This window comes from Triturus cristatus, chromosome 6 (genome assembly GCF_964204655.1).
Source record: "Triturus cristatus chromosome 6, aTriCri1.1, whole genome shotgun sequence".
Taxonomy (NCBI): Eukaryota; Metazoa; Chordata; class Amphibia; order Caudata; family Salamandridae; genus Triturus; species Triturus cristatus.
The window spans coordinates 634,384,088-634,409,845 of NC_140589.1; the positions used below are offsets into that span (position 1 = coordinate 634,384,088).

The 25,758-nt window shown below is 46.2% G+C and overlaps 1 protein-coding gene across 1 annotated transcript in view; it reads left to right on the forward strand.

Annotated features, from left to right (window-relative positions):
- Nucleotides 1-25,758, forward strand: part of MMS22L (MMS22 like, DNA repair protein) — a 534,885-nt gene that overhangs the window by 15,758 nt on the left and 493,369 nt on the right. The window contains exons 2-3 of the mRNA XM_085611124.1: nucleotides 17,128-17,253; nucleotides 18,677-18,729. Coding sequence (XP_085467250.1) covers nucleotides 17,128-17,253; nucleotides 18,677-18,729 — 179 coding nt within the window. The remainder of the gene's footprint in view (nucleotides 1-17,127; nucleotides 17,254-18,676; nucleotides 18,730-25,758) is intronic.

Genomic DNA, 25,758 nt, shown 5'->3' on the forward strand with positions numbered 1-25,758 from the left:
GGTAGGTTTGGTGTAAACCATGGTTATCAATTGGCCGTTGTTATTGACAACGCAAGTGTCCAGAAAGGTAATTTGTAGGTTGCTCATAGTGGGAGTGAATTCAATGCGTTCATCAACAGTATTCAATAAGTTAATTGCCTCTGTTAGTTCTCTCTCTGTTCCTTGCCATAAGATGAAAATGTCGTCTAGGTGAGATGTCCATTTCTCTTGATTTAAAATGTGGTCTAGCTCAAACCGGTACATAAACAGGTTGGCATATGTTGGGGCGGCACAATTGCCCTTTGAAGTTCCGGAGCATTGTATATAGTAGTTATCACACCATCTAAAATAACTGTGGTAAAGAGTGAAGTGGATCAATTCCATGCTAAAATTTTTTTTAGCTTCAGTTTTGTCACTGGAGATGAGAAGGGATTCGACAGCCTTAATTCCTTTGTCGTGTGGAATTGAGGTATACAGTGCTTTAACATCAATTGTGCATAGGATGGTATTAGAAGTGAATAATGGTTTAGCTGATTCCAATATGTTCAAGAAGTCCGTTGTATCCTTAATGTAGGTACTCATCCCTTGAACCAGTGGCTGAAGGTGTCTGTCGAGATATTTACTTATTGGTTCGTGTATGGAGTTGGTGGTGGAAACGATTGGTCTGAATGGAGGTGTTGTTGCATGCTTGTGTATTTTGGGTATCATATATATGTACGGTATAGATGGATCCATTTTAATGATGTATTTTTTGTCGTCATTGGTAATTGTGTCAGTCTGAATGGCATTATCGATGATTGTTGTTAAGATCTTAATGAATTCCTTTGTTGGGTCAAAAGACATGGGTAGATATGTGCTGGTGTCTTGCACATGTTCGTTAACATTCCTCATGTAAAATTCAGTGTCCATGATGACCATGGCACCCCCTTTATCGGCTTGTCGAATGGTTACCTCTGGTATCGACGCTATTTGTGTCAAAACTTGATTCTCTTTGTGCAAAATGTTTGATCCTCTCGACTGAGTTTGTTTGAATATCATACGCAATTCCTTCTGTACAATGGTTTCAAATGCATCCATAACTTTATGGCTTACAGGAGCCATGAACGTGCTCTTATTCCTTAAACCCAGTAATGTGTTCTCTTGTGGTCGTTGATTAGGTTCCACGATATTACTGAAGAAATGTTTGAGCCTTAAAGACCGCATGAATTTGTATAGGCTAATTTCTGTTACAAGAATGTTACATCTGTATGTTGGTACGAAAGAGGACCCTGTTTGTAATGTTTTTAGTTGAAAGTCTGAAAACTGGTGGTTCGAAATGTTGATTACATGGGTCTCTGACTCCTTGTCCCCTTTGCCACAGGTTTGTTTGCTGAGGTGCCTTCTCCTGCTTCATTGGGTAATCTTTGGCCTCTTCCTAAAAAAGGCTGGTTCACATTTGTATTTGTGGATGTTGTCGGAACTTTCTTGTCGAACCTTTCATAGGTTTGTCTGTGGGATGGTGGAATCCTTTGTTGGGAATCATCCGATGATGATGCATCAGTGTCAGTAAATCTTCCTGTATTTCCTCTCTGTGATCTTCTCTGGGCGTATACCTCCGCCCAGGTGTAAACTTCTCCAAGTTTGTAGTCATACGTATCTCTTTTGAACTTCCTTATCTTTCTTTCGTTTATCTCTTTTGTGTACGAGTCCAATTTTTCATTGAGGTCTGTTAATGTTTTATCCCAATCTTCTTTTGCCATGCAGTTACTGATTTCTAGTTGTAATTGAGTACCTTCCTTGTTAAGATCTTCTAAGAGTTTCCATAATTATTCAACAATAAGTAAGATAAGGTCCAAGGAGCATTTGTTTAAAATTGCTTGCCATTTCTCTGTAAATCTGGCATTGTTTTTGCATAGCGTAGACTTGGGAGAGATTCCGAGTCCCCTTGGAATTCTTTGTGCCTTGTGGTATTTTATAAGAGTGGATGCAAGTAGCCTTTGATTGATAGCCTTCTTAGGATATAAATAGGAGTTGTTTAATGTTAGACTTGATAGATCCTGTCCCTGTGCCGATACCTTCCGTTTCCTCTATGAGATAATAGATTATTTGTGTCTCATCAATTGTAAATGCGAATGTTTCGGCTCTTGATTCCGTGATCCTTGTAATTTCTTCATAATTCATGTTGGTGGGTGGTTTTTGTTCAGAGCCACAGCTGCCGCCCGTGGGCTGCTTCCACCATACTCAAGTTACCCTTCCGTACATCTGCCAGGTCTCTGTACATCTACACCCACAAATAACGGAAGATGTGCATGGCGCGCTCGCGGGTACTGTCATGGAGAGTACGACTGCTACATTCATGTGCCCCAAATCACTCAAGAGTCCGCATAATGGGTGGCAATCCGGCTGCAGCATCGTGCAGGTATATCAATATATAATCTGTGTACAGTGAAAAAATGTGGGTATACCGATTCTATGTTATGCCCCGCTCCGAATACCACATATGCAGTCTGCATGCCAGCGTCTCCATAGCGAGCACATATAGTTGGGGCGACAGCGGTAAGCCATCTCCGGTGCCTCTGTGTATTTGCCATTGGTCTGAGTATTCAGGGCCAATGCGGACCCTCACCCTAGGATCCGAATACAAGATCTTTATCTAGGCTATAAGGTCAAGACCAAACCCCATGCGTTGAAGATCCGCAAAAAGATGTGTCCACAATATGCTGTCAGAGGCCTTTTCCATGTCCACTGACAGTCCTGCTGCTCAGCTGCAGTCAGCTGGCAGTGCAGCCATGATGTGGAAAAAATGCTGAATATTCATAGAAGTGCTTCTGTGGGGTACACCGCTGTACTGGTTTGAGTGAACCAGGGCCTGCCGGTATGGCAGATTTGTGTTCACTATTATTTTGTCCAGTATTCTTCAGTCCACATTGAGGAGAGACAGCTGTCTTTATGCCTTCCTATCCATCGGTTTGCTTCCGTGTTTCGAGATCGGGACTATGATTGCCTCCCTGGAGGACTCGGGGAGCGATTCAGTTTTGTGTGCATCAGCATACATTTTAGCAAGGGGCTTAATCGGGCCCGCCTGTGTGCATTTAATAAAATTCCAGTGGGAGACCATTGTTGACTAATGTCTTCCCAGCTGCTAACTGTTTGTTTGCCCCTTTTATTTCTCCCTCCGTGATGGGGCCGTCTACTTTCTGACGCTAGTTTCAGTGCAGTCATTGGGATATCTGCCAGGATGGACACCAGGCTTTTCTCTGTATCCCCCTCTTCCTGCCCATGCAGAGAACCCGGCCACTATATCTGCCTTTAGTACACGCAGTAGCCATCCGGGCAGCAGATAGCTAGCCTGGCTGATGACGGGTGAATCCCTAAAACCGGTCCGAGGATGCTTGGTTCAGGGAGGACCTGGTTTGGCAGTTTGGGCTGGACTGTTCCCACAAGGAACAGGGTCAAGACTGATTTGCATATGGCTGGGTCCAAACTGAGGTGGTGGTGTAAGCTAAAGAATGATGGATTTAACCCAGATCCTTGTGACTGGGGGTGAATGTTTGCATTGTCGGGCATTCCGTCCATCAATTGTTTCTTTTGCATATGTCACCTTAAGTGTAAATGGTATGCCCAGATGTGGGTCCCGTGCTCACTACACCACTGGATTCAAGCTAGCCTGGCTGATGAAGGGTGATGCCCTGAAAACGGTCCCAGGATGCTTGTTTCTGGTCCAGGGAGGACCTGGCTTGGTAGTTTGTGCTGGACTGCTCCCTCAAGGCACAGGGTCAAGACTGATTTGCATATGGCAGGGTCCAAACTGGGGTGGTGTAGCGAGCAAAAGAATGATGGATTTATCCCAGATCCTTGTGAATAGGGGTGAACGTTTGCATTGTACAGCATTCTGTCCATCAACTGTTTCTTTTGCATATGTCGCCCGAAGTGGGAAGGGTATGCCCAGACGTGGGTCCTGTGCTCACTGCACCACTGGATTCAAGCTAGCCTCGCTGATGAAGGGTGATGCCCTGAAACCAGTCATGGGATGCTTGTTTGCGGTCCATGGAGGACCTGGCTTGGCAGTTCAGGGTGGACTGTTCCCCCAAGGAACAGGGTCAAGACTAATTTGCATATGGCTGTGTCCAAACTGGGGTGGTGTAGTGAGCAAAAGAATTATGGATTTAATGCCGTTCCTTGTGACTGGGGGCGAATGTTTGCATTGTCCAGTATTCCATCCATCAATTGTTTCTTTTGCACACTCCAGCAACAGTCAAGACAGTAACCAACTCCCCCGTTCCCCGTCAGCATGAGCCTGTACTAAATATTCACTGTAATCATACAGGACCGCTTGTTTCGGTGGGCTTCCGCCACACAGGGATGCACCTCGCACGAGGGCTTGATGTAGATCCCCCTCATGTATGCCTTAAATGCGTCCCACTCTGTGTCAACCGCTGTGCCAACATTTGATTCAAAGATATTTTTTTTTTAACCTTTCCCAGAACAGTACCATGAAACATGGCATCCTCCAACTCCACACTCACTGTTCAGACACCATGAGGGGGATGCGCGACCTCTCCCTGCCCCTCTTTAGGGAGAGCTGGAGAGGGGAGTGATCAAGATCCATTTTTGTGAGATACTCTGTACTGTGTGTTGCCCCAGCAATATGACGGAAGGTTAACAGCAAGTCTGTTCTAGTGTGTAGCTCGAGTATGTCGGAAAAGTGTGAATATTTCCTTCTTGTCTGATGTGACTGCTGCCACGCATCTAGTAAACGCCAGTTTTCCTGCCAAGCCCATCAGTGCGCCCCCCCCTGGCAAGGGTCGATGTGATTGTTCTAGGGTTATATCTGCCACAAAATTAAAGTCGCCGCCCACCACCAGAGCCATTTCTCTACTTACTATGGTCCAGCAGCAATAAAACTCCGCATCCAGACAGGAACGTTCTGTCCACTGCTGCAGCCTTGCTCTGTGTACCACTGCCTCTGGTGTAGCGTAGTGTCTGCTCACCTCCCTGTGGACCATGCTGTCATCTCCACTCTTCCAGTTCAGTGAAGGAGCTCCTTCAATAGCCTCTAAATGCTCTTTGGATATAGGTTTGGTATATTATACAATATTTGTGTAATATTTCTGTTTGCTGTTTTTGTGGGTGAGCTTTGTATTTACAGAGCAGCTGAGCTATGGGTATGAGTGTCTGTCAGTTTGCCCATTTGACTTTGTGAATACAAAATGAATAGGTCCTTTTTGGAGAAGTCTATAGCATCATTGACGAGCAATCCTGTGTTCAGCTGAAGGAGATTGTGAAAAGAAATCTGGGTAAGTATGCTGTGTTTGTCAAGGTATGTACTTGGGGGAGGGCGTGACCTGAAAGGCCAAGATGGCGGACATCTAACGCTGAGATCTGGACGCCCACGAGTAAGCAGCATTATCATTTCCGGTTGCTGGCAAAGCCCGTTTGGCTCCCTGCACTTCACCTGTTGTGTGCTGCCTCTTGGGACACAAGTTGCTTGGTAGATTGGACCCATTGCCTGCTATACCCGAGCTCCCAAAGAGTGTCCTGTACCCCTGGCTGCTGAGCAAAATGATGGCCAAGACCTCTGCATCGTGACCAATAGAGCCTCGGGGGTTAGCGGTGCATCTCTGAGTTTGAAGACACTGTCCAGGAGCTCAAGGCCATAGTGTTATGCCTATCAATGATGTCCAGGGCCCATGACGATTTTTTCTATAGTGACGGAGCTTAAAATTCAGAAGGATGTTGTAAGTTCAGTGATTACCTCTGATTCGCAGTGCGCAGACCTGGCCAATTTTTTTGTCAAGAAGGTTGAGGACATTTATAAAAGCTTCCCTATGCTTCCCATAGGCCCTCCTGAGACCTCTTGTAACCTCACTGATGGTGTCCTTGAAGTCTTTCCCCCTATAACGCAAGAGGTTCTATTGACACTTTGCTCCAAGGTAAAGTCGGGCTCTCCTGCCGATCCTTTGAAGCCGGACCAATTTAAAAAACTGCTATCTACTATCATTTACCCTTTTGAAATGGTGATCAATGGGTCCTTGAGCGCAGCGGTTGTGCCCAGGGCCTGGAAGCAGGCCAGGCTACTGCCACTGCTCAAGAAACCATCTTTAGACCCCTATAAACCTGAAAGTTTTCGTCCCATTTCCCTGCTACCTTGGATCGCGAAGATCACCGAGGCCTTTATCAATTCCCTTCTGACAGATTTTTTTTTACTATAAATCAGAGGTTTGATCCCTCTCAAAACGGTTTTCGGCCTGGCCAAAGCACTGAATCAGCGCTTTTGGACGTGACTGAACATCTGTGGATGGCCTTAGATGCGGGGCAGACGTCGGCGCTGATCCTTCTGGATCTCAGCGCCGCGTTCGACACTGTGTCTCATGCCATTCTGCTGAATCGTTTATCTAAGGCTGGAGTTACTGGCCTGGCCCGTGGGTGGCTGTCCTCCTTTCTTGCTGATAGGACATTTCAGGTGGTTGCTCCCCCTTTTGCTTCTGGTGTTTTTCCTATTGGCCACCAGGGGGTCCCACAGGGCTTGTCCTTGAGCCCCCTGCTCTTTAACCTTTATGTTCAGCCTCTAGCGGATGTAGCCAGGAGCAGAGGGCTAACCGTGGTTTCCTATGCCAACGACACTCAGTTGGTGGTGGCTCTCTCGATTGACCCCGAGCAGGATGCCAGAAAATTTCAGGGCGACCTCTCGGCGATCGCCGAGTGGATGTCCGCCAACTGCCTTCAACTGAATACCAACAAGTCTGAGGTGTTGTTGGTGGGAAGGAACCATGACTGCTGGAGTGAACTGTGGTGGCCCAAGAGTTTGGGTGTGGCTCCTGTCCCTAAGCCTGTAGTGAAGAACCTGGGGGTTTGGATGGACAACTCACTTTGCTTCCAGATTCAGACAAAAAGGGTGGCAGGAACCTGTTTCTGTCTGCTGCACGGGCTCAAACCTATTCTGGCCTTTTTTGATGCTTCGACCAGGCAGATCATTATTCAGGCCCTGATTTTGTCCAAGCTGGATTATGCTTGCTCGCTGTACCTGGGAGCGAACAAATCTGAAATTCAGAGGCTACAGAGAGTCCAGAATGCGGCCGTAAGATCTCTTTTGGGCTTGCGCAGAACTTGTACAGTGACCAGTGCAATTTGCCGCCAGGCGAATTGAGTTTAAGGCATTGTATATTCTTCTGAAATTGGCTTCTCCCCAAATTCTGTTTGACCTTCTTCTACCTTACACTCCTACACGATCACTTCGATCTATGGGACAATGTCTGGTAGTGATTCCCCGGGTGAGAAGAGTCCGTGCAGGTGGGTGCTCTTTTCGCAATAGAGCTGCCATTCTGTGGAATTCTTTGCTGGCCCGCATTCGTGGGCTTACTAACTACCTTAATTTTAGGAAAGCCATTAAGACATTTCTGTTCCCTTCTCTGTAGGCCTTTAGTGTGTTATGCGTACGGCTCTTTTGTTGCTCAGTGCCGGGACGCCTCTTCGCTGAGGCAGCTGTTGCGCTCTATAAAACCCGTTAACATAACATAACATAACATGAAGGGAGTGAAGAAGATGGTGAAAATAGGGCATGGTGGAGCAGTCCCCGCTTCGATGGCTTTTCTGAGGGTTTAGCAAGTTCAGCTTGTGAGAAGTTCTTTGAGGCATGGAAGTCGTCGTGGTTGCCCACTGAGAGGATCTCCTCCTGTTTTATGATCGAGGGGGCTCACAGGGCGCTGATGTTGAAACCCTCTGTGGTTGTCTCCTGTGCCCCATGAGTGCTAAGGTATTAAACTACAGGGATAGAGATGCGATCATGAAGGGGGTGTGAGCCATTGAAGCGATCGATTTACAATCCGTATGCATCTCCTCTTCCCGAACTACAAACGCCAGTTTCAACAGCAGCGTAAATCCTTTGAGAATATCAAGCAGAATCTGCGGGCCATGAAAATCCAGTACCTGCTCCTATATCCCACCAAGCTTAAAGTAATTTACGATTCCAAGGTCCTGTTCTTTTACTCCCTGGAGGCTACGTGAGACTGGGCAGGACCACAGAGCAAAAAACCTTGGGATGGAATCTGGTCCCTCCATGGAATTCGGTCGGACAACAGGATGGACTCAGGAGTTGGAAACCTCACAATAAAGCTCGACAACGGACGTTAAAGCGACACAGATCAGCTTGTCATTCATCACTTTCCTCAGGGACTGACGGGGAGTGCCATGGACCTGAGCAACTGTAACCCTGCCAGGCAATCGCAGTCACCCTTTACACTGAAAGGATGGCCCACCGTGAAAAATACCTGACATTTGATTTCTTAAGCCCTCAATTGTCAGCAGCAGTGTATCTTACACTTTCACTGGGAATAATGGGGTGGTTTTGTAAGCTCGAAAGCTAGTTCTATCATTTGTTAGTTACTAGGCGTAACTAAGGTCGAAGTGTGTGGGGGGAGGGTGTTGGGAGGAGGAGTTAGTCTCCAATTGTTTATTTGCCATTAGGCAATCTACCCTATGTTTATATGATATATTTGCTCTGTGCCATGCTGACCCTTAAGTCACTCAAAATACTCATCCTGGGTGTATCTCAGTGGGTTATAGTTCTAGGGAGTGACTTCACATTGGTGCCTGACATGGACTCTTCAGTTTTTAGAGGGACAAGATGTGGGGGGTAAGTAGAAGGGCAGATTGGGTAAATGGGTTGGGGCTCTGTGTTGCCTGGCGTACATGGATCCCCAAGTTCATGTGTATACACATGGCAGCGGCACACAAATCGTGGTCTCGCATTGATCTGTTACTTCCAGCGTGAGAGAGCCTTCAAACAACAATTGATCAAATACTAGCTTGTGGTATCTCGGACCACTGTTCGGTTACCCTCGCTTTGGGTGCCCCAGTGGAGGTTGTCGACCGATGGGTCGCCTTTATGCCTGGTAGACAAACAATGAACTTGTTTCCTAGGCCAGGAGCTGAAGATCTTTCTAGACCTGAACAAAGACGCAGTAGACTCGTCGGGCACACTATCGATGGCTGGGAAGGCTGCCACGCGTGGGGTCCCCAAGGCTGGGGATATCCCAGATTTATAAGTCATTGGTCATCAATTCATTTGATCTCTTGCTGGGGCAGAAGACAAATTGGGATGCGTGCCTGGGCCCCTCGGATGATTGACTGGAGAGGTGCTTGCATGGCTCCGAGGCTGTTTGTTATTTCAGCCCATCTCCGGCTCATACTGCCGAAATGTTTACATTCTACCTACCTTATGTACCAGAAGCCGTGACTGGCTAACAAACTCCCAGGATGCACATTATTGTGCAGCTTGGTAAGAGGAGAGACTTCTTTCCTGTGATGTGGGCATTGTCTGTTATCACAACATATCGGAGCGGGATTTTTACTATTCTTTAGAAAATACTGGACAGACCGGTGGAACGTCTGTTCAGGGTGGCGCTGTTGGAGATCCTGGAGGACTTGGGAGGCACTGGAGGAGAACATACTCTATTGGGGATCTGAACTATGATTGCCAAAAGGGACATCGCTTAACACTTGTAATCTGCAGCTCCCCATAGATGGTGTGTTCAACATGAAGAGTCCATAAATGTGTCACAAGGTGCCCCCATAAACATTGCAAAATATGGGGAAAGTGGTGGGACTTTTTGGGGTTAGCGGGATGATTTTCATGATGTGTGTTGTATGTCGACAGTTGAGAAATTGTCAATACTTATAGCACTGTGTATGTTGACATAATTATGGAAAATCCTGCAAAAGTTGAATATAATAAAAAAAATGTGCTATCATGGTGTGTTTCTCCTCAGGCTCCAAATGGCTAATTGTAGCCTTAAGAATGTGGTGAATGCTTACACATCTGTCCCGCTCTAGTATTTCCCAATCTGACCTGAAGAAGAGTAAAAATGGCAACCAAAGCAGGGTTGTGTCCATAATTAAATGAGTCGGACATTAGTGCCTTTTGGGCACTCTGGTCTGGGAGAGTCGACATGGCTTTTTTCCCCCAAACTGTTCCCTTGAAACTCTTCGTCTGTTATGTAGTTGCTTATATTGTTGGAATTTGCTTACTTCATTGGGATTTGTTATGAAATTGTGCCTTGACAGACTGATCAGCCACCTTCAGAAGTCATGCTAATTTTTAGGTCTCGCCTGGCGTAGGCTGCGCACATGCGCAGTCTTTCTGGCGAGATTTAATGATTTGGAGTATTATGTGTAAAGGGCTTTAAGCCCTGCCCCTCTTTTCCATTGGCTGGCGTCACCGTGTATGCTAAACGGTGGCCAGCCATTGGAAAAGAGCTGGTAGTGACGTTTGTGTTTGGCTTTTTGAGCCGTCTCGTTTGGACGGGTTCGTCTGCCTTCCGTGCGTTGTGAAAGCTTTCTTATCTTTATGGGGCCATGTGTTTCAAACACATGGACCCATAAAGACAAGAAAGCTTTCACAACGGACGAAAGTGAAAGCGGACCGTGCTTGTTAAGATGGCGAGCCGGGGCGCAGGAGAGCAACGTAGCTCCTTGAAGCGGCATGGTGAACGAGGTAGATGTCACAACGATAGGCCTCATGAGCCATACTTAACTTAAGCCGGGAGATCTACTAATCCCTGCCCGAAGAATACACAACATATCTCAGTTTTGACGATATGCTGATATCCGGCGCTACGAGGCCATGACGGGGGCACTATAAATAAACAATAAAGTAGCGAATTAGGTTCTGTGGAGGTAACTGCCCGCCACTTGTGCGGCACAGGGGCTGTGCTTGGAAGCAGACTGTGGGTGCTCGTCTCTGCGCGGTATGACGGGAGTTGTGAGGGGGTAGTGGGGGTCTTGCATCATTTTCTCACTCTTTGAGGCTCACACCACTGATTTGGCTCTGTTCTAGGTGTAAAATGGAGCTGTCCTTGTTTGAGGGATTGGGAGGGGGGGGGGCATTGGCAGCTTTACGCTAAACCCGCAGTCGTGCTGTGTACGGCGTGGTAGCGAAGCTGGACTTGACGCTCTTCGTGGTCGCCCTTTTATTTTGGATACGGTTAAAATTAAAACGGGAGTAGCCCCGCACTATCTGGTTCAGCGTTACCAGCCCTTCCGTCCTTTGCGCTCCGCCAGCAAACTAGGTTGATTGTCTCGAAGGTCGGAGGTGTTCCTATGCGGGGTCGGCCCTTCTATTTCGGAACTATCATGTAGAATTCTTTACCTGCAAGAGAAACCTGTGCTTGTTGCCTTTTAAAGGGTTAAAAGACTTGGCTATTCTGACTTTTAATGCTACTCCGTTTCACTCACTACTTTTCCTTCCCTACCAGCTGGGCGCCGGGAACCCCTTTAGGGTAGCTGCCCCCTACAAATTCAATGTAATAAGGGAAGAGAGGGTGTGGTCTCGGGCCGACTCCACTTTGTGTGATTTTGGGCAAATCACTTAGTCTCCCCGAGACTACCTAAAACATAAATGTGTGTCCTTGTGTAATGTAATTGGTGGTCAAGTAAAGCGCTCCAATATCTTCGGGTCGAGTTTGCGCTATATAAATCTGCAAAAATTGTGGTGTAAACTTTTTTCCAAGTCGCTTAATTACATTTCTCCAAATTAATGGGTGTGTTCCATATTTAACATGGTACCACAAGTCAGCGGGCTGGCACTTTGAAGCTCTGTGTAGGTGATGACTTTTCTTCTAAAAAGTGTAGTCACACCCGCAATTTTGATATGGTTGTAAGGGATGGCTCCGACGTCCATCGCCTGTAGAGATGGGCGCAATTACTCACCCGTCTGTGTGCAGTGCCTGGCCCCACCTGTAAACTTGTTATAGCCTGTTGGGCACGTGGGGGCATGGTTTGGGGCTGGTGTATAGGTGGGCGGGAGAGGCCTAATTATGGCGAGGATGTAGTGTAACGACCAGAGCTGCAGACTTGAGAACTGGAGAATCGGGTCCGAGGCTCAACATCCTGTGATTCTGGGCAAATGACCTTGTTAGACCTGGCACCTTGGCGTGAGTCTCCCTTCCACTTTTTTGTCGCTGTGCCTCATGTGTTTTGCTGGTGTTAGCTGCTCAGAGCACTGTGCCACTGCCAACCAGTGCCACAGTGCAAGTGCTCCCTATTTAAAATGTATATGTTGGTTGGATTCCATGATTGGCTTATTTGGTTTACTGTCAGACACCAGTAAAGTGCACCAGGAGTGCCAGGGCTTGTAAATGCAAATGCTGCTGGTGGGCTTGCAGCACTGGTTGTGCCACCCACAGAAGCGGCCTGGTAAAATGTATCTAAGGTCTGCCATTGCAGAACCTGCGTGCAGTCTGGTACTGTCATGCTGACTGGGTAAGTGCACCCACTTGCCAGTCCCTAAACCTTCCCTTAACTTCATATCAGTCACCCCTATGGTAGGCCCAAGGGCAGGGTGCATTGTAAGCATAAGGTAGGACAAGCCTGATGTGTGTGGCATGTCCTAATAGTGAATTACAGCCATTTTCGTTTTTCACTATTGTAAGGCTACCTGTTCTCCATAGGCCAGAATGGGCTGTTAGAATTGTTACATTCTATGATCCTAACAGACCCAGGGAACATGGTAGGAATTCTAGTTTAGTATGCCTGAACTAATAAAATACATCTTTTAGTAAAGTTTATTTTAATATTCTGTGTTTGCAAATACCACTTTTAGAAAGTTGGTATTTGCTTGCTTGACCATTTCAGCCCACCTCTGCTATGATGTGTATCTGCCTGTCTGGTTGTGTGAGTGACAGGGCTGGGGAAACCCAGAGGGGCAGGGCTAGGCAGCCTGGTGGTGAATAGGAAGATTGGCAGTCAGATGGGTGGGAGGAGTACACCTGGGCTCTGAATAGGGTTGTGCTCTGCTACCACAATGCTGCCTCCACCTCCTGCGGAGCGGCTGATGTCTCTGTCCTGCACCCTGAATAGAAAGGCAGAGTCATGTCAACAGAGTGCTCAAGAACTGGTTTGGACTGGGCAAAGGCCCCTCATCCCCAGAGGAACCAAGGAATTAGGGGTATAAGTATTGGGACCCTGCTCCCAAGAAATTAGATCCAGCTGAAACAAGAAGAACCTCTGCCAGAGGAGATGGAACTGGGAAAGCTGTAGGAGGAGTACTGTCCCTGACCTGGGGGATTGGCCTGCAGTGGTTGCCTTGCTACTGAAGGAGAGGAGAAAGACTACTAAAGACTTTGCTTCAACTTGTGCTTTGAAAAGATCTCCAAGGGCTTGAACTGAGCTTGCCCCCTGAACGAAGTCCCGGGACCAGTTGACTTCACCCCCAGCTCCCCAGAGTCTTTTGGAAGTGCCTGCCGCTGTTGTTGGGCCTTCTGAGGGACTGCGTGTCGCAAGGAGCTGGAAGCGCGACGCAAAGAAGAGAAGCGTGCCCCCATCGGAGCTGTTGCCGTCGCATCTCGCAGAGAGTGTCGCCGCTGTAGCATCGCATCGAGCGGAAGCGTCTCGCAACATCAGAGAAGAGTGCCGCTGCCAAGGCCGCTGCCGTCGCATCTCGCCAAAGGTGACGCCGCTGTAGCCGACGCATCGAGTCGAGCCTTCTCGCAACATCTGAGAAGCGTAATGCATCTGGAAGATCCCGTCTTTATTTCTTTTGCACCAAGAACTTCAACGCGACTGCATCGCTGCAACACTTTCGTTGCCCTGCGTGTCGCATCTAAGGTACATTGACTTAAAGTGTCGCATTTGAAAACTTAAGAGAAACTAAGCAATCTTCTACCAACTAGGCAACCGTATTGTGTATTTTTAATCGTTTAATGGTCTTGTGATAATCCTATATAAAGAATCCTTATTTTTAATATAAAAACCTGTGTGGTGTCCATTTGTAGTGTTGTCACTTGGTTACTGTATGTGTTCACAAATGCTTTACCTATAACGCTCTGAGATAAGCCTTGTCTGCTCGCGCCAAGCTACCCAGAGGGTGAGCATGGGTTATTTTAGGTGTGTAACCCCTTACCCTGACTAGAGGAAAGGTTCCCTGCTTGTCACAAGTACCTACCTGTGCCAACCAGAGAACCCGGATTCTAATAGACCTAATCTCCACGTGCCTACAAAACACAAATGCATCCTTGTGTAACGTAACTCCTACTCATGTACAGCGCCCAAATATCTTCGGGTCGAGTTGGCAGCTATAGTTAAAGAAAACTGCAAAAAGGGGTAGTGTAGTATTAAATCCCATGTCTGTTTGTTGTGGGATCACCCCCTTTCAGCATTAGGCTCTCGTCTTTTTGGGCCAGCCGGACCTCCTCTGGACTCTCTTTTGCTGCTGCTCACGTGTGAGGTGATTTACGGTGCCGAGTGGTTCTACGTGAGTGCCTCGGCGTAGGCTCGCGGGGCAGGCATCTGGTCGCACTGGTCCTTCAGGTCTGGGGGAGCAGCATTCCTACCCCGGGGTGCAGTGGGGACATATCTGGGATACCTATCCGGGGGCCAGCTGCTGATCTCCATGATGTGGGGTCACGTGACAAGGGAGGGGCGCAGCCCATGGGCCGGACTGGGGACCCAAAGCAGCCTTGGTAAATTGCCAGGCCAGCCCCATACGGTACAATTGTGTAATATACAACACAGTATATTCCTTATAATGTCTATTACTGTGGCTATCACAGCATGGTAAAAGAAGACGTTACAGTGCACCTGGATACGGCAGTCTTTATTGGGGATCTCGCGATGATTCCTTCCCTCACCCCACAACAGTGCCCCTCACCCCTCCATTGCCCCTCTTACATATATTGCATTTTTTATAGCACCTCTCATTCCAGACTATGTCGGGAGCATTTTACATGCCACACAGGCAACGAAATGTGTAAATCAGTGTATATAAAATCTTAAAACAAAGTGGACTAAAAGGAATAGGATTCACGTCAGAACGTACCAGTGGTTAGCATTGACTTTACTAATTTATTTCTACCTAACAAACCCTTTTTTTAGCAACACTTGAATAATGAAGGGGGGGTGGGTGGAAGGTCGGGACAAATTTCGTAACCTAGATTACGATTGTAATTTATGAACTGCGTAGTAACAAAAGGATCTCTGACAAAAGCAGTAACCCACCGAGCTTGGCGCACAAAATACTGTTCTTTGATCTGCACGGTACATGTTCTTTGCAGAAGGCATATTAACCCCTAAGAGGCAAAACTGGCACTAGGCACAACTCCTATCCGCAGGTACATTCATCACCACTAATCTTACCCTGAAAACTGTTGGCTACCAGTGCTTTTAAGGCTGCCAGCTACCCAATAAGGAAGTGGCCCCGCCCTTCGAGCCTCCAGGGAAACGCCCGATGCCCGGTCCGGCCTTGAGCCCAGCTCTGCTGGAGTCAGCCTTGCTTTCGGGCCCCAGGCTTGTTTTGTACATGTTGCACAGCAGTTGAGCTGCTGTGCAACATGGTTTGAGGTAAAAAATACAAAATACTGACACAGCCAGCATTGTGCACATTATAGCCCTTTTTTTATTTTTTACTTTAAGCCATGTTGCACAGCAGCTAATCTTCTGTGCAGCATTTTAAAAAAATTAACAAAGTCAATTGAATTCACATAGGGAAAACTATTGGCGTTACCAATGCTTATTTATTAACTGGCTAAGGTGGTAAGACACGCCACCGCCTCATGACCCTGTCCTCTTTCCTTTGCTGATGGTGGGTTCAATGACTCCAAAGCAGGGACTAAGGCTGTCAGAGCAAACACACCTTTCTTCTATGTATACTTCTACTTTTGAGATTTCCAGCTTAGGTTCACCCGTATACACAGTCGCCATGTTGGGATGGTAAACGATTTGCAGGAAATGCCTGGATGACGAGTGAAAGGTAAGTAAACAGAGTGGGTAGTTGAACTCCCCATTGGGGTCATTTACGAACTGACCCCAGGCCGCATGCAAGTGAGAAAGCATATGTAAACCATGTACAGCATGGGGTCAGAGCTTAACGCAATTAAATGCTGCTGATGTCCCAGGAAGTGGCAGCAAATTATTTCAAAGGGGCTGCAGCCTGAGGAGCAATACCATGATACTCCATGCCACGGTTTTCTACTGTATCATCCAATACTCATTGCATGCTTGGAGCAAACGCAGCATATTAATCATGTTTACCACTTAAATTGTAGAAGGTAAAATGTATATATCATATGCCTGTTGCTGTTTGCATGTTTGAAACCATAACCTGCGAAGTGTTGTACAGACGGACTTGATCTGTGATAAACGCAGAAAAAGGGAGTAAAGATTATGGCTATTTTTTGTGGTTAATAGAGTGAATCACTGCGTCATGCCCTAGGACTGCACAGCAGTGGGTGTTCACCATGTAGTGCTCATGCAGGGGTGCAGCACACATGGTCTTACTAAATGTGCAACCATGTCGAAGCAGGGTGAGACCAGTGTTTACTGCCCCAAAGGAAACCAGCATTGGCATAGCCAATAGGTCTCGCTTTTTGGACCTTATCAGTATTTAGTTATGCAGCACAATATCCTTGTTCTTCTGGCTTTGGTGAAGGAAACTGCAGACGTTTTTTAGGTCGAGCCTGGGCAGCTCGATGCATGCTGTATTGAGGTACGGACTTGAAGCTCCGGCCACATTTTTCATTGGCTTGTGTCATTGTCCACTGTAAACTGTGGCTGTTCGTTGGTCAAAAGGCTTAGTAGTCCCTCCTTAGTACCCCCTTGTCTCCTTTTGTAACCTGTCGACACCCCCTGTTACGTGTTTTGTTGCTCGTAGGCTTTAATTACAGCGTCCAAGCACTATTTTCTCAAATAGCTTTGTCCTGCCTGCTGTTGCAGGCAGGAGAAAACCCTCTCCTAACACTTTTTAAACTTTTTATAACACACATTTGCACTGCAATAGGTCTCACATTTGCAGGAGTTAAAGCTATTGGCATTGTAAATGACAATGCCTTTTATTTATCTGCTTTAAAAACAACACATAAATCAAAGGCATTGCCATTTACAATGCGAATAGCTCAAACTCTCATAAATGCGAGACCTATTGCATTGCAAATGCTTGTTAAATGTTCTGAACAGTATTTTTGTTGAGTTACAGGTCAATGCGGTATGTATGATGAGTGACGAGTGCAGGGGTTAAATTGGGGCCTGGGTGCTGTCATACTGTTTAAAATGATAGGACAGTGGTGGGGATAAAAATCTTCTTTATTAAAATATCTTCCTTGTAGCTTGCGGCGGTAAGTCATGCTGTGCACATGGCTGTGGATTTACAGTGTGCCTAACATGGATATTTTTGTTTTCCAGGCTCTTGCTTAAACTTGACCCGTTCCCAACTGACTATGAAACGGACACAGTGGAATTATTTGGCTTTCAGTGGGTCACAGAAACTTCATTGGTTGAATCTACAAGACTTCTCTTTGGTTTATTACGGTAACATATTATATACTTCTATAATTTCTCTGTTTTTAAAATGTAGTTGTTTTTTTAAAGAAACGTTTAAACTGGTTATTTGGTAGAAGAAAAGCTGAGTGTGCATGCATCTATTAGACACATACATGTACTTCAAAGCGTCCACTACGTTTCTGACAGATTTCCACCCACTGAATGTCCTCTATCAGTATTGTGTGGGCACCTGACCAGGTAGATTTTAAAAACAAGTTTAATTTCAAACATTCCTGTCTTGATATCTATTCGAAACCTAAGTGCCACTGTTGAGCATGGCACGTTTGCTGAGCTTTCTGTCTGCCAGTATAGGAACTCCCACTCATGCCATCACTCCTGATTTTCCACTCTTGTCCCATTCCTGTTTTTGAAACATTTGTAGTAGTTCCTCATGGTTAGACTTGGACATGGGCAAAAAGCCTGGCGAGTCATGCTTAAAGGAAACTCTTTTTCATTTTGGAAGTCAGTATTGGTACTGTTGCCGTGTTTTTTCTTGGGTGAGGAGCTATGGTTGGCTCTTTTCCTTCTACAATTTTCCATTGGGAATCTGCGGTCTTTGTGTTTCTACTGAACTTTGCTCTCCAGAGACCAAATTTGCCTGTAACTGTTTTACTTTTTAGGAGATGATCGTTGACTAGTCTTCCCTCCCTAAAATCTCTGCATTATATGTGCTCACATTCATGCATAGTAGGGAGTTCACAGCACCCCCTTAAAGATGGCGTCTCCTCAGACGTTTGTCGTAGAGGCCCATTTTGTCCACGTTTGGTTCCAGTTGTTCTTCAAACGGAGGGGCCTTCAAAATGACCAGCTCTCTCAGCCCCCAAGCCTCTTGAGTGCATCATTGGGCACTCTCCTTACCGATGCAATGTTTCAGTCTAACTTTGTTCTGTTGCATCTTTTCTGAAAATTGTGTTTTGAAGCAGATTAAAACATGTAGGTTTATATCCTAAAATGATCTGAAGTTTATAGTTTGCAGTGTAATAAAAGTAGTGTGTTAATTTTGGTTGGACTTCTTTCTTTTTGGGGAATAACTTGTGAAGTGATAGTTGCACTAGCCTGTCGCACATGCAGCCGCTGACACTGCTGTTCATACTCATGGAGGTCATATGCCTTCAGTGCATTGGACCACATGAAAAAACTAAAATGTGTCAGTTGCTTCTTTAGACTGCAAGTCGGTGTTACTTTACTAATGAAGTGAGGAATTCGAGCATATTGAATATACAGATTTAATTTGGTTTTGATCAGAATGTTAAATACTCTCCAAAGAAAAATACTTTCAGAGGTTTGTGTTGTTGTGATCAAAAGCAATCTCCTTTATCAAAATTGGGATAATCAAATAATTTATTGCTCTGTCTTTGTAGCAGTTGAATGATATGTTGGATATTAAATACAAATTATTTGCTTTTTTTAGGCAGCATATTTACAAATTGGAAAAACTTGTCGAAACTAGTTCCTTCGATTTTGGTAAGTGTTAAATAAAGCCTTTTTTAAATTAAAAAGGTGGTTGATATGTTTGTTTATGGAATGAAGTAGTCTTGCTTTACAACAGAAAAAGATGCTTATATGCAAGTGTTGCTGTTGTGCAAGCAATGCTCTGTGAACCTTCTCTTGTCTGCTCCTTGCACCCTGCTCGTTTTCCTCTCTCTTTCCAGGCCCTCTCTCCTTCCGGATCCCTGCTCCCTCCACTCCTTGCATCGTGACTTCAAGACTCTTTCTTCTATTTGTATACAGGGCCTAGACCTGTTGCAGCTCGCCTCTCCACTGTGCACCCTGCTCCCTCTGTATCCTGTGTTCCCCACATTTTACGCCTCGTGCTGCACTCCCCTTTTGATATTGCCATTGATTTTGACTTTTGTCAAGTGAAAGGATTAACACCAGCCTTTGCTAACATACATCACATACAACAAAGCCAAGCATGCCTGCCTAATACTGTTGAAGGACAGGGTCAGCAGTGTATGCTTACACAGGACAGATGCAACATGTATGTTCAGCAGCAGTGCACTATTTCCTGTATGTGGAAAATAAACACGCTGTTGAGGCACATGTGATTCCTCTTCTGTGTATTCAAGTGTGTGAACATCTGTTCAACATGTGTAAGTCAAAACGAGTGCCTTTGCCTTGTTCAATTCTGTTGCCTATTTAGGCCGTGCCTAGCGCATGCGCTGTTCTATGGGGAGGCTTCTTGTAAGCACTCCCAACTTCCTACAGATTTCTCTGTGTGATTTTATTCACACCCACATATTTTATTGGCCATTTCGTGTGACTTTAAAAAATGAATGCACGCAAATGGCCAATGGCGGGGGTATGTCCCGCCTTTTCTGTAAACGTTCACTCCCATGGCCTATGGGCCTCTGGAGCGAGCAGCGGCGCGCAGTGTGCCAGCTGCATTCCAGGATCAGGTTTCTAATTAACCCAACGCGGTTGCTTTCACTTTCCCGACTGCGCTTGTTTAATTAGCAGCCTGCGCTCCATGTTTGCACCCCCTCCCACCAAGCTCTCTCACACAGCTGGTTCGGCACAGTCGCTGCATGGGAACAAAATAAGTTACATTACAGATGACTGCCCTATTTAGAAGGCACGGTAGCGCCTGAGGCGTCGCTCCCCAACGAAAGGCAGAGGTGGTGGTGTTCCCTGAGGCTGTTCCTTGCCATGGAACATCAGACCACACCGCTGCGGGGAGTGTCCCCCTGGAGACCCAGGCTGCGGGCGCACCTCCAGCGCATGGGGGACTGGGACTGCGAGCTAAGCAGGGCCTCGAACTCCATGGGCCACTTCAGAGTGGCACCGCATGTCATGTCCGCAGCCGCTTACACAGCAGCCCCCCCCCCCTCCCTCGATGCTCCCACTGGTGCGCCTCTGACTACCCCTTAACCCGATTGCCACCTAAACCCAACTCCGCATAGAAACCCTCCTCCCGATCCTCTCTGCGTCACCCCAGGCCAAACACCCGGTCTGTGGCACTCCGAGAAGACCAAATCATCTGCAGAGTATCGCTGTATGTTGAGCCGCTCCAAAGTCGGCAGGTCCGCGCATAGGGCCAACTCGCTTCCCCCTAGGTCCTCGCATTTGCGTACGGTTGCCCAGAGGGCCCCCGTCGACCAACTTGCAACTCCCCAAAATTCATCCCGCATCCCGAGGCACCGTCCTCCCTCACCAGCAACACCCCCCCCCCTCAAGCCCTTCGCCTCGCTCACGCCAAACCCCACCACACTTCACAGCCACCCACACCCACCCCCTGGAATCAACCCAGACTGATCCTTTTGTATGCCCAACCCAGCGCCAAGCCTGTGGTAAGCACCACAACTCCCGTCTTGCAACACCTTACCCCAGGATGCGCACCTCCCCACAAGGGACCCCCCGCCATCTTAATCCCCTTGGAGCCCCACATGATACCCACGAATTGCAAACTTCAAACCACCACCAAGCCAGCCCCAGAACCAACACCCCAGCCCTACTATCCTCGCACATCATCCACCTACTCCTTCATATTGCTCCACTCCCGCTGCCATATGAACCTTTAGCTGGGGGCAATGCAATCCCCATTCGCGCTGCTGCTGTGCCTGCATGGTGGCACCCGTGCCAAACATTGGGTGTTGCCACACCCCACCATCCACTGTAATTGTATCCCACTCCTCACCCTCAACTCCGCAGCACATCCCTGAGCGCCCGTCAATACTGACGGCTCAGTCGCAAACCACCTGCAGGCCCAGGCTGCAGCACTCATCTCAACCCCCCTCTCCTGTTCAACGACACCCACTTCACGTGCAGCCTTTAATCCCTTCAGTTGCACTGCACACTGTCTGAACCTCTTTTAGAGGTTCCTTTCCACATTGACCAGTTTACCTCCCTTTTCTCTACCAATTGTATCCTAAATACGAAATAAGGTCCCAAAGGCAAGACCTATTGGCTATGCCAATGCTTGTTTTACTGTTCCTATGTTATGTGCTTTTGATATGGCGCAAACAGGTTTCAGCATCAGTAGTATCTTGGTGTAGAGCCTAATGCCCAGAGGACTGGTACCATGCATTCCTACAAGAGGTAGGAATTAAAATAGCCAGGTGTTTATCAACTTTTTTTTCACTTAGTGAAACTTTGGCAAGAGTGAATCTGGATGGGCAGCTTATTCAAATGGTGTGGGGCAAGATAGGAAAAGGAAAGGCCTCCATTTCGAGTTGTCTGAGTCTAGTGAGGAGTAGCGAATTCAGTGTCGGATGATCCAAATCTCCTAGCAGGGTGGTAGAGCCTAATTCTTGTATGAAGGTACTCTGGGCTTGCCCTATCTAAACCTCTAGGAGCATGACAAAGGAGCTTAAAAATACAGCGCTTCCTGACTGGAAGCCCATATAGTGATCTCAAAATTGGACCTAATCGGACACTCGATGGATGATGACAACTCAGTCAGGCAGCTGTATTCTGAAACACCTGCAAATGTGACTAGAGAGACCCATTCATAGCGGAGAGCATTTCAATAGTCAAAACGACTAGTTATGAGAGCCTGTGTAATAGTTTTTTACAGTTTAAAGGAAGCAGGTGAAAGATAACAAAACGTGCCACAAATTGCAGTAATTTGATTACCCATAGTAAACTTGTCATCTAGTAAAATACCGAGATTCTTTGACACCTTTTTAGGGAAAGGGGGATTGCCCAATTCAGAAGGCTAACAATCCTCTGCCAAAGTCTGATTTAGCTTTGCCAAATTATAAAAATTCAGTTTTCCTCCCAATAAGTTGGAGACTGTTCTGCTCCATCCAATAGTCTACAGCATGCATGCAGTCGCTGAGCCAGGCTTTTTTTACCTCCAGGTTTTGTCCAAACAATTTCCCCAGTTGGGTGTCATCTACAGAAGACACAATCTCTAGACCGAAGGACAGAACAACCTTTGACAATGGGGGCCATGTAGATATTAAAAAGAAAGGGAATCCAAGAAGATCCCCCGAGGCACCCACAGGTGTTACTAACGACCTTGGATTTAAAAGGGGATACTTTCCAAATCCATCAATAATAATCTGTTAATATCCTTTTCTAGAAACACTTTTATAACTTTTAAAGTTATTGCTTATATTTAAGTAATGTAAATGGCTTTGTTGAGCCTGATTCCAGGTTGTCTGCTTCCCTATATATACATATGTTTGGATCAACTACCATCAGCATGCAGTTGTAGGAAATATTCAGCAATTAAATCTCCTGCCTAACAGTTGAAGGTATGCCCACAAGCTTTGGTGCAGCACTGTAACATTTCTATATTTCTGTATCAATTTAGATGTCAATATGGTTCAGCAATTCGTCAAGTTAGCCTCCCCTTCCTCTTTTGTCTATTTCTGCCTATTTTATAGGATCCCCTATCTTTTTTAAGACTGCTGCTCCTCTATACCTGTACCTTATTCATCCAGGTTGTGTATCTGTGTGCTGGGGTGTCGTCCATTCAGACTTAGAAGTGACCTCTAATCGGAGAGGTATAACACTTGGTCCACCAGTGTGCCCCCACCCTGTTCTGTTATCTGTGATCTCACTGAATATAGAATTTTTGTATTGGCCTCGCACTCAGCAGTTGTCTTTTACTTTTTCAATCTGATGGTTGGGTGAACTCCTATCTTCTAGACAATTGCTGTTCTATTAGCCAGCCGGTAAGTAAGCCAAGGCTGCCATTTTACGTCTGTACCAATTTTCTTTCTGACAGGACTCTCGTGAGTATTAATGGCTCCTTTTGGAATCTTTCAGATAAATAATTTGTTTGATCAAATACATAGATGTAAATACAAGTTGTCGTTACACTTTGAACAACAGGATTCTATAGGTTCGTTTCAACTCAGTCAATTAGCGAGATTGTGGTGTGTGGCCTGCAGGAATCAACTGATGCTTGCATGTGCTATCTAAATGGAGTGGCTTTTATGGTCTGGCTTGACAGTGCAGCTGTTCCCAGACAATTTTCTGAGTATTACCAGAGACGGGCTTTGTTGCCCCCCCCCCCTCCCTCCCCACACGTGTTGGGACTGAGGAGTTGATATTTGTATTGGCCAACATTTTGGTGCTTCCACAATAAAGTGCTTTCCCTCCACGCAGTTGTAAATCTTTGTTTATTTATACAGCTGCCTGAGGTTGAACTTTCAGGTGAACAGGCATGACATTGTAATGCTATTGAAGTGTCTTAAATAACTGGATCATTTATGGTGTTTTTCTCTGGCAGCAGCACAGATGGGAGGAGGCCAGTCATTAACTTTCATAGATTTTTTAGATCTGTCTGACAGTGCGTTCATAAGCTAGACCTATTGGTATTGCCAATGCTTTTACTTTTATGGTGTTATTGGGCTCGCATGGTTTGTGTGGGTACATTTTCAAATTCCCTTCGGCCTGTTCTTTTTGTGCAAGACCACTGTTTTGCTGCACAGTTTGAAAGTCTTAACTGCTGTTGTCTGCTGTACTACAACAGGTGCATGGCTGCTCTGCTTTCTTTCAACGCGTTTCCCAATCAAACGAGTTTTGTGTTGAAATAAAGAATGTATATCCTACCGGACATCCTCCATAACTTTCTTTTCAGTATAGTCACTAATCTATCTCTCTTAGTGGTTTCTTTTACAATAAGCTCCACAGATCTCCCCTTACGCCATGAAAGCTTCTTTCCAATTGAGAGAAAAGGCCATTGACAAACATGCAAAATACTATTAAAACGTTGAAGCGGCTGCATATGAAAAGGAATTAGGAAAATGAAACCGTTTACGATATTTAAATATTTATGTTTGCATATTTATTTACATTAAAATGATCTTATACAAATAAAATGAATCGTTGAGGACCACCGCAGCACAAAAACGGATGCAGGCTTGTACGCCTGTACTACACGCGTGTCCATTGCCCAATAGCTGAAAGCTTCAATGTGGAAAATGAATCTACAAGTAATATGAGCTAAAAGGAAGAGGAAGCACATTTGTAGTCTGTAATAGTACTAAGGAAATTAAGATACTTCAGTAAAGTGTATTATTAGTAAGAGCCTGGTTTGCCCCGTGCTTTCTGATATAATCTGACCATCTGATTCCATAGGACATTATATATGCCACAGCGGTGAGTCTATCTACCTAAAATGAGAGAGTATAATATTAAGATCCGTTCACTGAGCCATGAACCGTACATCGCTTGTGCACCAGGCAAAGCAATGTTTTGCTGCTGGGCCGCTTTCCAATCCACTCAAGTATGAGTTTTTTTGGGGCTGTTTTCTTGTAACTTGGTGCTGCATAGGGGGCGCCATGAGGCAGTGACCTCGGCAGACTTGTGGGTGCACCAGGCCTGAATCAAGCATCTTAAGTAACCAGCAATTGAAATCGGGATCCCTTGTATTGTCTATTGTTTAAGGGACCCTATCATGGGCATTGAGGAACTGCTGATCTGACACTGGGCCTAGAGGTCTGAGAGGGTCCACAGTGCCCCGATTATTTCTGCATTTCACCTCTAATCAAGTGTTTAGAGGTCAGAGGTTCATGCATCGTGGCCCACAACACCTTTCAGGCCTGCCAACTTAATGAAACATTTCACTGTGTGAGGAGTGGGGCATGGCCGTAATGGTGCAGGGCTTCGTGCCGAGGACTGCTTCCGTAAGGGGTGCTTCTGCCCCCGCCATCCTCAATTGTGCCCTACTCAAAGAACAAGCATTGACATAGCCAATAGGTCTCGCCTTTGGGACCTTATAAGTGTTTAGCCATGCAACAGTTAATGTTGTTGCACAAAGGATATTGTGCTGCATAACTAAATACTTCTAAGGTCCCAAAAGCGAGACCTATTGGCTATGCCAATGCTTGTTTTTAGATCTGACAGGCTCTTGAAATACTGATACAGAATAAGGGTCTCATTTATGAGTTTCTGGCGCAGGGCAGCGCAGCAAAACGAAAGTGCAGGAATGCAACCTATTTATGATATTCAACGCATTCCTGTTCGTTCCCACTGCACTGATGCCGTATCTGAACGCAGATACCCTTGCACCATGGTGCAAGAGTGTCTGCATTGTTGCAGGATTGTTTTTGTGCAGGACGGAGCTATTTACCTGCACAAAAACAAACTAGAGATGCGTTTTCCTCGTTCTATGTGTGCTGCAGAATGCAGCACACATAGAAAGAGGAAAAAAACAAGGAGAAATACAAATATTTATCCTCGTTACACCTGCTTTGGGGAGGCGTAAGGTTTTGGCGCTGCCCCAGCTTTATGTCATTAGGTAAATCTGTAGCACCGTCAAAACTCATGGGTGTTGCGTGGAACACCCACCGCAACGCCTCCTTGGTGCAGAGTAGGGAAACACAGCGCTTTGCGCTGGCTTGTATTGCTCTATATCCACGAGGCCATGCAAAGCCACACAAGGTGGCTTTGTGTCACCTAATAGATATGATTGAGAGGCCTGCACCACCAGATCATATAAACAAGACCTCCTGTCGCAAATGATGAGTAAAAAATGTTTAATGTATGTTGTGTGCATTCAACTGTGTGTGTGCATTTGTCAGCATGTGTGTAAGT